At 41.3% G+C, this 18,701-nt stretch overlaps 1 protein-coding gene across 1 annotated transcript in view; it reads left to right on the top strand.

Moving 5' to 3' along the window:
• kel (kelch protein) overlaps positions 1–16,486 on the top strand; it is a 29,633-nt gene extending 13,147 nt beyond the window's left edge. Inside the window, exons 8-14 of the mRNA XM_080279303.1 lie at positions 3,909–4,018; positions 4,316–4,428; positions 5,780–5,957; positions 6,768–6,908; positions 7,240–7,354; positions 10,092–10,232; positions 16,311–16,486. Of these exons, the coding sequence (XP_080135429.1) occupies positions 3,909–4,018; positions 4,316–4,428; positions 5,780–5,957; positions 6,768–6,908; positions 7,240–7,354; positions 10,092–10,232; positions 16,311–16,486 (974 nt within the window). The remainder of the gene's footprint in view (positions 1–3,908; positions 4,019–4,315; positions 4,429–5,779; positions 5,958–6,767; positions 6,909–7,239; positions 7,355–10,091; positions 10,233–16,310) is intronic.
• Positions 16,487–18,701: the final 2,215 nt, after the last annotated feature.

Here is an 18,701-nt window from a genome sequence, read left to right as displayed (position 1 = left end):
TCATTTGTATAGCCTATACTATACAAGCAGTCTGATTCATAACATGTTTAGAGTTTATACTTATGGCTTCAGAATGTTTGGTGCTGTAAATTAGGGGACATGGCAGATTCATTTTAGTAGTATGTTTGAAAGCCATAAGTGGTGTTATTTTGTAAGTTCACCCTTTCCTCTCTTCCATCCTTCCTCTTCTGTCTTTCTTTCACTCTTTCCTCTTTCTTCTGCCGGTGGGCGACTTCACACTCCCTCTTACGTCTTTCCTTCATTCTTTCCTCTTCCTTCTGCCTATGGGTAACTCTACACTGAGTGACGAGCCAAATGGTTTCCTGTACACCAGGAAACCATTTACTGTGCTGGGTGGTAAACATATAACCAAATTTTGGCGCCTGTTGGTTTAGTGGGTAATTAACCCACGCAGCCCTGGCAACTTTTGGACCTTAGAAAACCCCGGCAAATTTGCAGCCTCAGGTTTTTTGCCTAAAACTCCGCTTTTGATGAGAAACAATGGAAAACAACCTTTAAAGTCCTCATCTGGGCCAAGAAATGTGATTTCTTAGTACCTCCTTGGCGACGGGGTTCTCTGTGAAGGCCCACCACACGCCCTCATTCTCCCAGCCTATGCTGTGGGTAACTGTACCAGATATGGCTAAAACACTCAAGGAACATACAAAGAGGTTTATTACATAGAAATTGGTAAGTCTTACAAGAATACAATAGGTCACATACAGTATTATAAGGTATGTAAGCACATTTGTTCTGATAGAACACAGAAATTGGCAACTGATTGCTCACTGTACTGACTGTGTGTGTGTCTTTTTCACTTACACTCTGCTGTTTCTCACTTTACATAACCAGTAGAATATATTTACAATGATTTATAATTATTTACAGTGTCATATAGCGCAGCCACACAGATTATTAGTAGTAGTGCTGAAGGCTGTGGTAATCTTTGAAACAGGGATCGCTCACTATACTGACTGTGTGTGTGTGTCTTTTCCACTTACAGTCTACTGTTTCTCACTTTACACAACTGCTAGAGTATATTTACAATTATTTACAACATCATATAGCGCAAGTACACACATGATTAGTAGCGCTGAAGGTTGTGGTACTCTTTGAAACAGGGATGTAAGCATAGTCCTACATCGCACTCAACACACTGGTATAGCGTGTCTTTTCTCTGACATGCTGGCCTTAATTTAGAGTACCTGCACACATGGCACTTACACTGGGGAAAAGCACAGGTCGGTGTTGAGGGAATGGGTTCGGGGAAGTGACGTCCAGAGAGTCACATGGGAGTCTGTGCGACGGTGGGTGTGCGGTGGTGATGGTGGGGCTGTCCTCAGCATACTTTGCCATTATCTCCCATGCCAGTTCCCTCACATACCCCTCGAAGGTCTTGGAGATGTTCGTGGTCATTGCGTGGAGATAGTGCCCATTGAGGACGGTTTATGTCGAGCAGGTGAAAGAATAGGTTTTTGTACCACTTCATAGTGGTCCTGGCACTATCCACGTTTGAAATCATGGAGTCAGATTGATCAGCCTGCCTCATGTCGATGTTATATGCCATGACTGACTCCGGTTTCCAAACGTGGTGACTCTTCTCGGTACTGTAATCAGTGGACTCTATGCGGCGAACCAGGGGGCATTGTACCATGGACAAGAGGAAGACTTCTCAATTGTGGTTCCAGGTAGTGGTGAGGATATTATTTGCCTTGAAGAAGACCACCTCCTTCTCAGACTTCCTCTCCATCCCTGGCATGTGGCAACGGTTCCTCTTGACGGTTCCGCACGTTCCAGTCTCTTGAAGGTGGAGGTACCGAGTGAGAAGAAGGCTAATGTACCAGTTGTCCAGGTACAATATGTGATGACGATGAAGATACTACTCGATCATTGTTTTCACCACGTCCCCTGAAAGTCGTATACTTCAATCTTGTATGATGTCTGTCTGTGCGCCTGTGTACAAAACCATGTCTTGTACATAACCAGTCTTACAGTCACACATCACAAAGATCTTGAACCTGAAACAGTGTCTTTTGCTGGGTATATATAGTTTGAAGGAAATGTTCCCTCTCCACAATACGAGACTCTCGTCTATGACAAGGTCTCTGAAAGGATAAAATGAAGATCTGAACTTTTCCCTAAGATGATCAAAAACCATATGTATCCTCCTCATTTTATCTGTGTTATTTATGTTGCTTTGGTGATCAGCATCGTAAAAGTGAAGGCGGCTCATTATTTGCAGAAACCTGTTATGACCCATTACCTTACCAAATAATGGTATTCTGACTAATGGGTCCAAAGTCGTGTATGCCTTGACTTGTTTTTTTTTTTTACAATACCCATCAAGAGCACCAGGGCAAAAAATAGGTACATCTCACCTGCACTGACTGAATAATCATACTGCTTGCTGTGCTTGCTCTGGGTCCCTTCATGCCCGCTGGCTTGCACCTGGCTTTGTGTGTAGGTGTTTGTTTGTACACAAATCTCCTCCACAAACTCAGGGTTGAAAAACAGATGGAATAACCCCAACCCAGAGGGGTCAGCATTAGTGCAGCCAGACTTCCAAGCCTTCGTGAAGGGGTGATTGATGGGAATAAAATCACTCCCATCTTCCCAGACCCAGGACACATCTCCTTCATCATTGTCACCATCGCCCCCCTCATCATGGTGGGGAGAAGGTTGGGGAGGAGATGGTGGTGGAGCAGGTTAGGGAGGTGGAGTGCGGCATCCATCCCCACTCGCGCTCCTCTTTCCTCTCCCTTTTCCCTTCCCCTTCTCCTTGCTTCCCTTCCCCACCACTTGGGGCTGTGGAGAGGAAGCACGAGCAGAAACTGGGGTGAAGAATGGTCATGACTGAGCACGGGATGTGCTGGGCTCAGCTTATGAGGTGCAGGGCTGTGGTTCCTCCCCACATGTTCACCCAGATGCGGCCTGCCTTCCCCAGCCACTCTCACTTTCTCCCACCTGCCTGCCCCCAACACTCTCATTTTCACTACCCACTATTCCCCCAACAATTTCACTTTCCTCAAACAGAGGAAATAAGAGCTGACCTTACACTTTTTGGGATTCATTCACCGCCTCCCTGTTGGGAAATCCTTTCTTTCCCCAACCAGGAATGCTTACTACGTCCTTCCACCTCATCCTTGTCATCGCTCACACCTTTGTCTTGAGGCAGAAGAGAGGCTGGTGAACGTGCATGGGGTGTGGTAGGTCCTTCCCTAGCCATGCGGTACCCCACACATTTCATCTTCCTTGGGGAAGGCACCTCCTCATCGCTAAGACTGGATACTTCCTCAGGCAGCACGTAATCTTTGTCTTGGACATCGTCATCAAGTGGGGAATCTCTACTACCTGTAAAGGTGTCCAGTAGAGTTTGTCTAGCCTCGTCAGAAAGAAAGACCTCAGCGCGCCATGTCCGTCTCTGGTCGATGTAGGTAACAGAGTGAATGAGCGTGCGGGTCACGTGGGGTTAGCGTGGGTCACCATCTGTTGGCAGGTAGTGGAAGGTCTGCCCTGCTTGCCTGCCAAAAATCAACTGCAAATTTTGAAAAATGTGGCCGTGACAGAGTTTGCAGTTGCAGGATGTTAATTCACGTCTCCGGGGCTAGCTGTGACAAAACGTCAGGACGTATATTCACGTCTCTGGGGCTGCATGGGTTAAGGTGCTGCAATCAGATTGAGCCTGTGTAGGTTTATATCCAAGGGGTGGTTGAGGTTTATTGCTCACGTAATGCCACTCAGGGATGAGTGAGGCTGGTCACTCTTATCTTAAATGTCAGGACCTACTTGCCTAGCCTCGGGTTCCTACGCTCCTCATGGGGCGACATAGGATTTGATGATGGATGGATGGATGGAAGGACAAAGGAATTGACTTTAATTTATTTATTTATTTTCTTTATAATAAACAGGTAAAGACTACTTGATAGAAGCAATGAAATACCACCTGTTGAAGGGAGAACAGAAGGCATTATTCAAGTCAGCCAGAACAAAACCCAGGCAGCCTGTTGGACTTCCCAAGGTAAATGTCACTCATACATATTTAGTAGCACTATATACATTATTAGTTTTTAAAGATGCATTGTTTTTTTTAAAGAATGATATACTGGGTAGTTGTGATATTAATACCAGATGTATTTGCCACAACCCTTTCAATACAGTGTTGTCTTTCTTGCTCTTATTGTTGGTCTCCAGTAATTATCTTTTACATATGTGTCATATTCATGCATGACAAAGCCACATATTGCCTTTATTTGTGCATTACAAAGTAAAATTGTTTTGTACTTCATCCCACTTATTACTTCTTGTGTAATTATAGGTACTGTTGGTTGTGGGAGGGCAGGCCCCTAAGGCCATACGTAGTGTAGAATGCTATGATTTCAAGGATGAACGCTGGTTCCCTGTGGCTGAGATGCCCACCAGAAGATGCAGGTACGGTATGTCTTTACCCTTTCATGCAGGTTATGCCCTTTTTCGTTACTTGATTCAGTCACCTTACTTACCAGTTGTCATGTTTATATACTAATTTCTTAATGCACTTTATTCACATGCACACACGAGTCCCTTGTTCAGTTGTAAGTCTTCCCTTGAATATGAATATATTGACTCAGATTATTGTCCCATCAGGTTCCTGACTTATACTTCCATTTTGTTGACTCTTCCACATCCCATTGTATTCACATCAGTACCATACATGTAGTTCACTGTCGACTGATATCATGCCCAACTTGACAAAATGTATCATGCCAGACTTCGCTAACTACAGGCATGCCATATGCAAGGGAGATCATATTATCCAGCCAGGAAAGGGGAATTTTGATTTAAATGTGTCTCTTGAGTGTGTTGATGAGTTTTGCAATGCATGGAATGTGATGAATGCTGGGTATGGTGCAGAAGCTAGATCATTTGCAAGAGTTAGATCTGGTTTGAAGTAGTTGAGAGGGCTGTTACCTCTATTGACAATGAAGGGACTCTGTGTGTGAAAAGGAAATGTGTGCTTTGTGGTACCTAAGAAAGTGTATGAAAGTGAGATCAAGGGTATTTGTTGATAGAGGCTGATTTAATGTGATATGGAAAATGGAGTGGAGCTATATATTGGTAAAACAGGAGGAGGAGGAATGGTAAAACAGGAGTAGTAGCATTTGAGAGAGTGGGAGAACTTTGTGAAGATAGTTTAGCCTGGATGCATTTGTTGTGGCGATCCCCAGCACGGGGATTTCCAGGAGAGAGCGAGGTGTCAGAGATGGTGATGCTGGACTTCTCCCTGTATAACTGAAACACTGAAAAAATTCAGATGTGGACAGTGGTTAGAAGATGGAGTTTTGATGGCTGGTGAAATGGGAACCTCCAGCTTTCCTTGTCAGCAGTTTACCTTCCACCTTGGGAGCACTTCCTAGTTCAACTGATGTTACAAGCTCCTCCTTACTCACTCTCAGCTTAAAAAGTTCAACTGGTATAAGCTTCTCCTCCACACAGGCAATCCATGTTATATGTCAGGGATGTGTCTCAGAATATATCAGGTTTTTAAGATATATTTTGCACTGTAAATTAGCTTTATAAGAGTTAAAGGTGGGGGCAGATGCTATGAGGCACTTAGTTGTTGTGCTCATCTCCATCACATGGACCTTTGGGTATGTGGGTATCAGTGAAACAATAAGGGACAAAAATTTATGTATTGTACAGAGGCTTTTGCAGCAAAAACACTGTTAAAAAGATCGAAGATATTGAAGACTTTGCTACAAACTACTTACTTTCTTACTTTAACTCGCACTTCACAAACCAGGTGTGGGATTGCGGTGATAAATGGGAAAGTGTATGCAGTGGGTGGTTTTAATGGGTCACTGCGAGTACGGACGGTGGACGTGTATGATCCAGCAAGAGACTCTTGGTCCTCCTGTGCTAGCATGGAGGCTCGCCGGTCCACACTTGGTGTTGCTACTCTCAATAACTGCATCTATGCGGTCAGTAGCAGTAACTCTTCCACAAACGTCAGCTGTTTCCTTCCATATTTCCATAATTTTCTCCATTCCTTATTTCTATCTCTGCTCTTGCATTTTACTATGTCACAGCTGTTGTCTTTCCCCTCATCATAGCCTTCATCAGTGGCAATATTTATGTTACCCGATAAATTTCATAATTGAGTAAGTAAAGTCATCCTTCACATTGTTTCCCTGCAATAACCTATACCCCCCATTTATCTCATTACTGCTGTTCACCATGGCTTTTCTTTACATTGAACAATGAATAGCACATCATCATCCCCTCCATTAATATATGATTTCTCAATACTGTATATACAGTACATAGCAGTACATAGTGGTATCACTAACTTTGTGAGGGTCAGGCCCTTTTGCCTTAACTTTGCCTGCTTTTTTTTTTTTTTTTTTTTTTTTTTTTTTTTTAAACTGCTTATTTCATATAGCTCAGTGGCAGAAAAAGATAATGCTATGGCTCAGCACCTGTTCATGACTAGCATCACATTCAAGCATTAGTCTCCTATTACAACTTGGTATTCAACATGGAGAGATGACAGTGTTAGTCGAAGTTAGATTAAAAATGGTATAGTATTGTATTCCAGCAAACATCAGACAGTATCATTTAACTGAGTGAGTATAGGAGCCCGAAAACTGTAATAATAGTAACATTAACTACCTTGTGGTAGGACAACTCAAGTACAGTATTCTATTCCAGCTAATGCCAGGTGATTTTTGTCATACAAGTCTGAGACTGTTAAACTTGTGCTGAAATGTGACCCTCATTATCTATGACAGGTTGGTGGATTTGATGGATCTACAGGTCTGAATAGTGCTGAAGTATATGACTCTAAGGCTTATGAGTGGCGGATGATTGCACCCATGTCCACCCGCCGCTCTTCAGTTGGAGTTGGCGTTGTCTCGGGGTGCTTGTATGCGGTCAGTCCTATGCTTGAATGTCTTTGATTCCCTGTTGTGCCTGAAAATTGCAGCTTACAGTTACCTTCTTGTTTCCACTTAATTAACTTTGGGTATATTAAAATGTCCAAGGTATTTTTATTGTTGTGCACCAGCCTTTTTCAACATGCAGTATATTGAACTAGAAAAACTCTTTATATAGAGAGGGCTTTATCATCAAACAGTTGCTCTTATCAGTCTAAGTCTTCACCCATTATTTTAATAGTGAGAACTTGAGATTTTTGCACATTTTGTTTAGAAATAAACAACTGTGATAATTGGCTATTGATAATGCATTCTAAATCTACCCAAGGTTGGTGGATATGATGGAGCATCACGTCAGTGCCTTGCCTCAGTGGAGTGTTACTGTCCAGAATCTGATGTCTGGAATCCTGTTGCTGAGATGTCTGCACGCAGGAGTGGAGCAGGTCAGACATAGTATGGAATACATGAGTTAGGTGGTATGAGAACATGTTTTGTCAGAGAATTTATATCATAGTGTGTGAGTGGGAGGTGTCAGGTATGAAGTGGTGATGTAATGTCTCAGTTGTGCATGCTGTTAAGTTCTTTTACAGTTTTCTTCATATTACAACCATGCCAGCTTCCCTCCACTTACCCTACACTATTTAACACTATTTATTCAGTCTTCCTTTCATTGTCATGCAGACATCCTTTAGTGCCCTCAAGAACCTCACTTTAAGTCCATATACAATGCTCTTAATACCTACAAAGCAGCCTGGTCATCAGATGTGTTAATCTTCTCCAGAGCCATGAAAGCAGCAAATTTGTGAAGTATCTTGTTCTTCATTAAGTGCTTTTAAGATGAAATTCTCAAGTTAAAAATTTGATTGCAACCGTGCCTTTTCTAAAGCCTCTACTCTGGTTTTTATTATGTTGCTGGCCATCTTCACATACATGTATTGTGTGACCACATATCTGATATCTTTTCTGTTAAAGTTGAGACATACTCTTAATTTTTTCCCTCCTTTAAAGTGATGCAGTACTACACATTCTCTCTCTCTCTCTCTCTCTCTCTCTCTCTCACCAGGTGACTGACTTAGCCTGTTCATGATATTGACCCTGATCTTTTAGTATTTCTGCTTTTGCCATTGTCAAGTTCATCTGTTACTTACAATGTAAGCCTTTGCACTACGGCATTATATCTTCTTTCTCTTTCTCTTCATGTGCCTCATCCTTTTTTCATACATCTAATATATGATATTCTTACATGGTTAGCATCATCTGCATTGTTATAGATCTTGATCTAGAGTTTTGATAATTAACCCGAGGCGTCCCGTCGACATATGGGTACATTGCAACATTTTGCATTTGCCAGTCCCGTTGATGTACTGGTACTTCGCGCAATTGCAAGGTTCATAATTTGCACAATTTTCAATTTTCGCGTGTGATTTTTGGTACATATACACGGGACACCTTCCTCTATTCCTCTACAAGATGCCAAAGCAGGGACAATGCCTTACACCGCATAACCTCCCCCCCCCCCTGCACGCCATTGTCTCGGCAATTCACCTGTTACCAGTGACCTGGCCACTAAAGACATTCAGGGCTAGAGTGATTCCTCAATCGATGACAATGTGGAGGACAAAGTTTACATAGCATTAGAGGAAGAAACAGTCAGAAATGATGATCAGGTAATGTGGCAAAAAAAGGTCAGGTATGGTGATGAGTTAGTGAGTGAAACAATGCTTATAATGCCTATATTACTGTTTGAAAACCAATATACTCTTGTACTACATATATATTCGTACCAAGTAAATAAATAAATACCATTTATGAGAGGTGTGAAATAGTTACCCACCCATAGAACTCATTTTCTTTGGTGCCAGCCTGTTAGAAAACCCAGTAAGGTATGGAGGTACTGCTACCTGGATCGAGTATTTTAAAGCTCAGGTGAGCGATTTCTCTATGAATTTTCAATGTTTCTCACCAAAAGCGGAGCTTTAGCCAAAAAAATTTTTTCCGAAAATACCTCGGGATTGGGGGGTGTCGGAGGGGCAAAATAGCTCAGGACGTGACGGGTTAACAAGGAGCTCTGTAGTATGATTTCCCACAAGTAAAGGATGATGTGACCCCTTCTGCCATGGGTGTCAAGTATCACTTCAACCCATCTCGACAGTGACTGTTGTGTACAGTACCGTACACTTAGTCAATGTATGTATGTATTGTACAGTAAATAAAATACTGTATCATTTTATCCTACATAGAAATTTTAGAATGGTTATGGTTTCCTGTACACCAGGAAGCCATTTACTATGGTGGGTGGTAATCATATAACCAAATTATGGTGCCTGGTGGCTTAGTGGGTAGTTAAGGCACTCCAGTCAGATTGAGCCAGTGCAGGTTTATATCCAAGGGGTGGTTGGGGTTTATTGCTCACATAATGCCATTTAGGAATGAGTGAGGCTAGTCACGCATCTTAAATGTCTGGACCAACTTCCCTTGCCCCGGGCTTCTACACTCCTCATGGAGCAGCACAGGTTTATAGGATGAATGAATGAATGGATGTCTTTCTTTTTTTTTTTTTTTTTTTAGGAAACTCACCCCAACTTTAGGAGGGGGAAAAAGTTCATCTTGATGATAAGTGAATTACAGTACATTTGCCTTATTGTTTTATGGGTATGTTTTTGTTAAGTAACCCATCAGTTACAGGCAAATAGTCTCCCCTATAGGGCCATCCTGTGCAGTAAACCAATGTTCCCTTGTGGTTGACGACGTTTTTCCACAGCGAGGCACAGGGAAGATTGAGGAGGTTTGGTTCCCAGATGGATGCCACATTTCCATCTCTCCACCCATTGAACAGGGGGCACCATAGCAGGCTCTACTTCACACTGTAATTTGGTTATGTGGTTACCACCGAGCATTGTAAATGGTTTCCTGAGTTACAGGAAACCATTAGGTTTGTTTCAAGAGCCACCTGAAGTGGAAAGAAGAATAATAAAATGTAACAGGAAGGAAGGAAGAAGTAGGAAGAGAGGGGGCAGACACAAAGGAAGATAAAAAAAGAGGAAGGAAGCAGCAGCACTGCATCAAGTGAGTAGATGATGGTTTCCACCATCTACCACCAGTAGCACAACTAAATGGTGGTAATAGGCTAATGTGGGCGTACTGAAATGGGTGAAGTAGAACTAGCATTTTCTGATACAGGCGTGGGTGTACTGGAAGGTCTGCTGTATGCCGTTGGTGGACATGATGGACCATTGGTGAGGAAGAGTGTGGAAGTATTCAACCCAGACACCAACACATGGACCCCCGTGGCTGACATGAATCTCTGTCGTAGGAATGCAGGTCAGTGAGTCGTGTTGTCAAGTGAATGGTAATTTCCTCCCCCCCCCTCCCTCCCTCCCTCCCTCAATCTACCCTGTTTCTTCTGTGGACTTGCTTTGGTGTTCTGTGGTGTTGGTATTTTGTTTGGTTTTGCCCAGAGAGTGGTACTATAGAATTATTATTATTATTGATATTATTATTATTTTTATTATTATTATTATTATTATTATTATTATTATTATTATTATAATTATTATTCAACCTTTTTTCATCTGTGGAGAAATTTTTTATCACCCTATTTTCTACTGTGGATATACTTAAGCAGTTTATATTTTTGAAAGATAGATATTACAGTAAACTCTCAATTATCTGTCATTGCAATAGCCAGCCCGGCACAATATCCACTGCTGCTGGCTTGGCTCTATTAAAGCAATAGCCGGTGCCAAAACAAGATGTATCTGGCGGTTCTGTGCTCATAAGTGGTAGCTGACGCTGTAGTACTGTACAGTGATAGCCTGATGATCCGGGCTGTATGATGTGAAGGGGTGCCTGAATAGTCCAATGTCATGATTAGTCCAGCGGAAACAAAACTCAAGTCTTGGTAGACTGATCTACTAACCCCTTAATGGCCATGGGCTCAGAAATTTGCATGCTCCCCCGGCCGGCCCCAGGACCATTTTTTCGGAGTTTTAAAAATCAATTTGTTTTTCTAACAGATGTGAAGCGAATCGTCTGGCACACTTTTTTTTTTTTTTTTTTTTAAGTCACTGTATGTATGTATTGTACCATACATTAAATAAAATGTAGTATCATTTTATCCCACATTGAAATTTTTGAACGGTTTTGTTTTCCTCTACACCAGGAAGCCATTTACTACACGGTGGTAACCATATAACCAAATTATGGCACCTGGTAGTTTTGTAGGTATGGTAATTAAGGCGCTCCAGTTCTATTGAACTTGTGTGCAGTAGGTTTCTATCCAAGGGGTGGGTGTTCATGTAATGCCACTCAGGGATGAGTGAGGCTGGTCACTCTAATCTTAAATGTCAGGACCAACTTTCTCAACCCTGGTTTCCTACGCTCCTCATGGGGCAACATAGGATTTGATAATAATGGATTTTTTTTTTTTTTTTTTTTTTTTTAACCCATCCTGCAATTAGCTATCATTTGCGGAAGAATTTGTAATGTTTTGGTGCACATGCCATATGGGCAAAAACGTGAGAGATGAAGTGACTGCCTGACTGCTTGGAATGGTAGGTACGGTCATGTAAACATACCAGTAACCTTCGTTCCCTTCCCATAATTCAGTTTTTTTTTATAGCACGGACCAACTCGATATCACAGACACCAGTATATTAAAGGTTTGTTCAATGCCTTTGGCTGTTAAGGGGTTAAGGAAGGTGATGATAATAACATTGGGGAAATTTTTCAGCAAGAAAAGGTAATTTACCAACATGAAAATGGTCTGAAAAATACAGAAACAAACTGGAGGAATATGAATTGAATTGGTAAGGTGTTTCTGCTGTTTAAGCGTACATTTAGCGCTCATTCATTTGTTCGTTATTGTGTATACTGTACAGTATGTGTGAAGGAGAGTATTGATACAAACAATGATGCATTCCATTAACCCCTTAAAAGCCGCTGCCATTAAAGAACTCTTTGCCATACCGGTGTCAGTGACGTTGAGTTAGTGCGAATTATAAAAAACTGCAAACAGTTATGGGAAGAGAATGAAGGTCACTGGTATATTTGCACTTCATCTCGGATGTTTTCACCCATGTGGTACGTGCTTCATAATTTTATTATTTCTTCTGCAACTTATAGCAAATCACAAGATGGGTTTAGGATGCTAAAAAACACATTGCCAAGTGCACCAGGCAGTTCTTTTCAGGAAGCTAAAAAAAACATTGCCAAGTGCACCAGGCAATTCTTTTTATCTGTAAGAAAAGGAAATTTATTTCAGAACTTTGAAAAAATGGTCCCTGAGCTGGCCAGGGGAGCATGCAAACTTCTGAACCTGTGGCCATCAACAGGCTAAGTCGTACATACAATTGTTTGTTTCCAATGCAGTGGAAGAAACCAAATGTACTCAAAAGTGTATTTTGTTTCCCAGTTTCTTAACTGTATGTTAGATTAGGTTAAATTAAATTATGAGGTACAGTTAAGCTAGGTTAGGTTAAGTGAGTTAAGTTAAGCACATAGGTTAGGACAGTCCCTTCCGCCGTTACGTTGACGAATCAAACGAGTTGTCACAGCAGAACAGCTAAAAGCAAAGGGGAAACAGATTTAACAAGAAACGTTTATTTACCACCCCAGAAATAATAAGAAAAAGGTAACAGACTCTCAGGAAGAGGAAAACTGATTTGGTAAGGTAAGGTGCTTGTGCTGCCTAAAGTAAAGCATATGTTTACCGAATGATCAAACAAGAGCATCTCTCTGGTGGTGGCTTCTCTTCAATATCAGTTGCCTCATCAAACTCCACAATACCACCCTCATGAGCAGGAGGCATGGGTGGAGGGTAGACTCACTCTTGCTTACCCGTGGCTTGCTCACTAGCAACTGGATACTCGCTTTTTAAATAGGAGCTATCGTATGGATGATTTTATGTATAACCATATCATTGTATCATTTGGTCACGGCCCAGATATGCCGAAATCTGGATATTCCAAACATGGATAGTCAAGCTTTCACTATTACTGTACTGTATCAATACTTTTTTATTTTTTACACTTAATTTTCATCTTTTACTCATGGGAAAGTATTTAGGATAGAGGCTTTGTGATATGTGGGGGTGCCTATCATCCACTAACCCAATGTGGTGCTGCCTTGTGGTCTCTAAACTGAGTGACAAGCCAAATGGTTTCCTTTGATCCATTTACCATGCTGGGTGTTAACAACATAACCAGATTATGGCACCAGGTAGATTAGTGGGTAATTAAGGCGCTCCAGTCGAATTGAGCCTGTGCAGGTTTATATCTAAGGGATGGTTGGGGTTTATTGCTCATGTACTGCTGTTTAGGGATGAGTGAGGCTGGTCACTCTCACTGAATGTCAGGACCAACTTCCTTAGCCCTGGGCTCCTATTCCCCTCAGGGAGCAACACAGGATTACATGATAGATAGATGGACCAAGATGGACGGTAACGTAATATCCGGTTTGATACCAGTTGTTGAACAGATGGGGATACAACTAGTATGCAGTACCCTGCAATTCACTTTATTTGGCTTAGGGGTTGGCTGAATTTGGCTGGATAAGTGAGAGTTCACGGTATAGATTTTTTTTTCAACTTTTTTCTCCGTAAATACATTCTGGTATCTGGTGTTGGGAAAATATGTTATAATCAGTTTTGTGTGTGTGTGTGTGTGTGTGTGTGTGTGTGTGTGTGTGTGTGTGTATGTGTGTGTGTGTGTGTGTGTGTGTGTGTGTGTGTGTGTGTGTGTGAACATGCTTTGATGTTTTATGTGATGTTGGAAAAAAAAAATGGTGTTTTTTCCCTTCAGTGTCATGGATACAGAGATATTTTACTTTGATGAGGAAGTTTTTAGCATTCTAAAAGTTTTGAACCCTTTGGTTACTAGAATTTTACTAGAATTTCTGTTGACCAACCAGAATCTTTGTTTGGTAACCTGAATAAAATAACTCAAGGTATCCATAGAAAATGAGAGGGTTATGTTGTTTTTGTTGCAGTACTGTACCTGGTTTGTCTGACTGAGGAAATGTAGGTATTTTGAGACTTCATTATTATGTGGCAGCTGTGCTGCTGAAGCACATACATTTACTGAAAAGTAACTCCCTGATTGGACAGCTTTCTGTTTTTCTAAACAATACTATACTTATTTAGTACTATACTGTATCTGAATTTTGTATTGTTCCAGACTTTATATTAGGAATTACATTTTCAGCATTGTAATATACAGTATGTAGTAGTATATTACTCTTCCACTTACTACCGTTTATGTTCAGTACCATACCACTCATAAAAATTTGAACTGTTTGATGTACCAAGTTTGAATGCCGAGTTCAGAGTTATGAATGCTAATAATCTCCATCATTACTGTGTGTACTGTATTGTTGTTATTATAATGTATTTATGTATGTATTTTTGTTATTAATATTATTTTTAATATTATTTTTGTAGTACATCAGAGTAAGAATAGCCATTTCTGTGAGTATTGTCGTAGTCAGATTAATGATCTTTCTGTGTAGCTATTCCCAGATGCCTTAATCCCATAAGGGTTGGCCACAAACAAATTGCCTCCATGTCGCCCCAGCCATTTCACTGCACTGCTCCCAGCTCACACACACCCTCTTTCATATACCTCTCCACTCCATCCCTCCATCTCATCTTTGGCCTCCCTCTTCACCTCACTCACATACACCCTCCTTGTCAGTCTCTCGTTGTCTGTCCTCTCCACATGGCCAAACCACCTCAGTGTGTTTCTCCTAATGCATCCAATCACATCCACACCAGAATGCTCCTTGACTTCCTCATTAGTCAGTCTGTCTTTCCATGTGACCACATGCTCCTCTCACATAACTGATTTCCACTGCTCTCACTGTTGGGTCCCTCCAACAGGGTCCAAGCTTCACTTCCATATGTTAGAGTTAGTATCACAATACTGTCATGGAGTAACTTTTTCACTTCTGTGCTCAGTTCCCTGTTTCTTATCACTGCTTTCAAAGAACAGCAACCTTTCTTCCTTGCTGTACCCTTTCAAGCACTTCATCCTCTAAACTTCCATCCTTACTTATCACACTACGCAAGTACGTAAAACAAACTCACATTTTCCATTTCCTCCTCATCCAACCTCTCTGTACGTTCAGTGACGTCATTTCTCTCGAAGACCATAACTTTACACTTCCCTACATTCACCTTTAGATTTTGTTTCCTATAAACTCTCCCAAACTCATTCACCAAGTCTTGCAGCACCCCTTGGTCTTCACCTAACAGTACAGTATCATCTGCAATCAACGGTTCACGGAGTTTCTACACACTGGCCTCTCTTATTAGGGCCACTCCAGCATCCACTGCCCTTCCTTGTATCTCTTTTGTAACCCCATCCATATACAGATTGAACAGCCTTGGAGAAATGATACATCCCTGTTTCAGTTTGACCTTCATATAGAAAAATTAACTCAGTTCACAGTTCCCACACACTGGAGTCTTAGCACCCTCATACATACTCTTTACAGCATTCATCAACTTCCCATTTACTCCATATATTCTTAATACTTTCCGCAGTCCTTGTGTATCCACAGATAATTAGCATAAAATTAGTAATGCACTGTTTTGCTCATCAGATTTCCCCCATTTGGTTTAATTGAACTGTCCCATTTTTCACTTCCTTTTGTGTACATTACATTCTTTTACATTTTTAAAGGATTCTGCATTACCAGCTTGTGTAAGCCTTGATCATCTGATGGCTGCCATCTGAGATGCTTGATCTTTTACAGCATCCCTAGTTAGTCTCTACCCTGAGATCTTTATTCAAGACCTCACCCTATGTCTTTTTAGGTCTGTTCTTTGACGCTGTCTCTTCAGCATTCATATCCATAATCATCTTCACCAAATCATTTCTCCTATTGTCATTACATGTTCAAATCTTGGTCATCCCATTAGCACCACATCACTTAAAATACATTTATGCATACCAAATCATTCCCTCAGTGCTGCACTATTCAACATGTCCCTCAAGAGAGTGTATGTTTAACCATCTACATCTTAGTTTTGCATCAGCTTTTTAACATCCTCATCTTTGACTGGTCACAATTCAATACAATGTAACATCACATTTCTCTTGGTGTTGTAGAGAGATGCCATCATGTGGCTACACCTCCCTGTCTTTTGAAAGGCAGGTAGTGGACTGCAGAAAGGCATCCTCAGCCTGCATTCCACTTGGTTTATGTCCAGATGAACTTCGGTTAATAACAGTAACAACATGTGTCACACAGGCAGTATACAGCAGTTTATAAAAATGCTTGTGATTTTATTTTGCTATAGATTTTTTTTTTTTTTTTTTTTTTTTTTTTTTTTTACTTGTGAGTTTTTAAGTATGATTATGGAATATTGACACATTTCCATAACTTCCACGAACACAGGAGTAATAGCGCTGAGTGGGCTGCTTTATGTGGTGGGTGGAGATGATGGTACTTCTAATCTGGCATCAGTAGAAGTGTACAGCCCCAAGACAGATGTATGGACCCTCCTTCCTGCACATATGGGCATCGGTCGATCCTACGCGGGGGTTGCCATAATAGACAAACCAGGGTTCTGAGACGAGGCTCAGGGTGGGGGGGCACCAGACGAAGAAGGAGGAGGAGGTGGAGAAGAGGATGGTGCAGAAGGGAGCAAATGTGGTGCGGCAGAGGAGAGTTAATTTCAGCGACAATTGAAAGGCCTTCTCTCTGCCATCCTTCTTGTGATTGGTTTTTAATTGTCAGCCTGCTGAAGAGATGCCACAACTCCCCCTCCCTCCCTGAGATGACATTACATGTTCCGTATAAAAAAAAAAAAAAGATGGTATTTGGCCATGTCTTCACTTCTTCCAGAAACCTTTAAATGTTATGGTGTGTGTACGAAATGTGGGATTCTGGATACACATTGAACCGAGTGACATAAAAAACAAAAGCCTTGTGAATGTGCTAGTATGTGATCCTTTATTTAAATTTGTGTTCAATAAGTTATTGTGAAAAACTTGGTAAATGTTTAGAAAAATTCTCTATTTCACATGAATTGTTAGTTTTCATATTTAGTGTAGCTTTTACAACAGTGTAAGGAAAATGGTGTAAGCAAGAGGACTTCAATTTAATTAAATTGTAAGGGTGAATATTTCAGACTGGCTATTTTTGGAGAGTTTTCATTCTTTATAATAAAATTTATATTTCTACCATGGCGGAAGATATTTCATAGACTCAGAAATGTAAATTTGGAGTCTATAAGTGCAGCAATCTAGGTATTTTACCATAAATGTTTCAGCTGCACTGGTATTTCAGATTCTGTAGTTGTATTAACAGGGTACCCTATTAAGACTATCAAGATGTTTGTATCACATGGTAACTGGACTAAAATAGCATTTGTACCCTTGCTTTTTTTCTTTTTTTTTAATGGGGTTAGGGTATTCCCTGATGTGCTGCAGGTTTTGTGCTAGAGGTAAAATAGAGCTTGCAAATCATTATATTCTCGGGCTTTGGATGCATCCATGAGGAATTTTGTATCCATTCAGTTACCAGTTGAAGCTTTTGCCATTGACTGCAGCTTGTTCTAAGTCCATTCATTCTGTAATGCATATTCTTATACAGTACTGTATTATTTGAGAAGTGGAACTTGCAGTTTTCATATTTGCCAATAGATAGGGATCCTAGAGCATTCGACGTGGAAACTGCAGTCGTACTGTTGCCCAGTACTGCAGTTATATTAATAATTTGTTAGTATATATATACACTTTTTTTTTTTCTTTTTTAGATTTTAGTTTTATATCTCAGAACAAGGTCATCTTTAGGTCTTATGTCAGAGAAAAATCTGATATCAGTGATAGTTATGTACAGACAGCAGCAAATGTCCTTTTCCCCCTCCCATTTCTCTCCCCTTGGATTTTTGAGTGTCAGCCTCATCAGTCTGCCATAAGTGACACGGTACAGTGCACCCTCACACAATATGAGTTTGTGGGCGGCAGAAACCCCCACATTCTACGATTTCACGTTATGGGAACAAAAGAACTTATGGGAAAAATGGTATATGGTGGACAGCCCACCCAGGGCTTGGTCTTTGGGTCCCCTTCCAGCCTACTCTACCCTGCTAATACTTTGTCTAATAGTACTTCTAGTTGGACCAACAAATAAAACAACGAATAGAACACCATGTACCTTTATTTAAGTGACTTCTGGGCTTGTTAAGAAGGGAGGGGGGTTGATATCTGAGGCTCAGGGCGTTTGCTATTGCCCCGCGGGGTGGGACGCCACCTTGTCACTCACTGTCACTGCTGAGGTCTCATGGAGGTGCCATAAAGCCTTCAAAGTTGACAGCTGAGACCATGATGAACAGGTGGGTAATGCTTTGTTGCCAAAACGGACTACAGGATGCAAGGTACAACATGTGTTCTCACGGCAGTATGGAGGAGAAGTGTCTGTTTACCCAGGAAAGTCAGTAGATGGCATGCAGTTAGCTGGCGAGCTGCTCGCCATATAGAATCTGGCTCATTGCCAGCCACCTGCCTTCATGTGACTGACTCGCATTGTCCAGCCCGAAATTCGTGTAATGGTGGGAAGTCCATTTTTGCTTTGGAATCATACAGCCGATTCACATGTTGGGAAGTTAGATTCGCAGATTTTGCATTCGATAAAAATAAGCATTTTCTGGGCTGACTTCCCATTGTGTGGGGGTGCACTGTAATTCATTTGGCCTTAGATTAGTGTCATTTGCTTTGGATTCTAATTTTCAGAGTCCATAAGAGAGAACAGCAGTTGAGGGGACAGGACTTCTGTTGCTGATAT

This window comes from Coenobita brevimanus, chromosome 78 (assembly GCF_032717465.1).
Source record: "Coenobita brevimanus isolate Jiangsu-jjx chromosome 78, ASM3271746v2, whole genome shotgun sequence".
Lineage (NCBI taxonomy): Eukaryota > Metazoa > Arthropoda > Malacostraca > Decapoda > Coenobitidae > Coenobita > Coenobita brevimanus.
The sequence above is the reverse complement of the archived record's forward strand: the minus strand, read 5'-3'. Positions and strand labels throughout refer to the sequence as shown.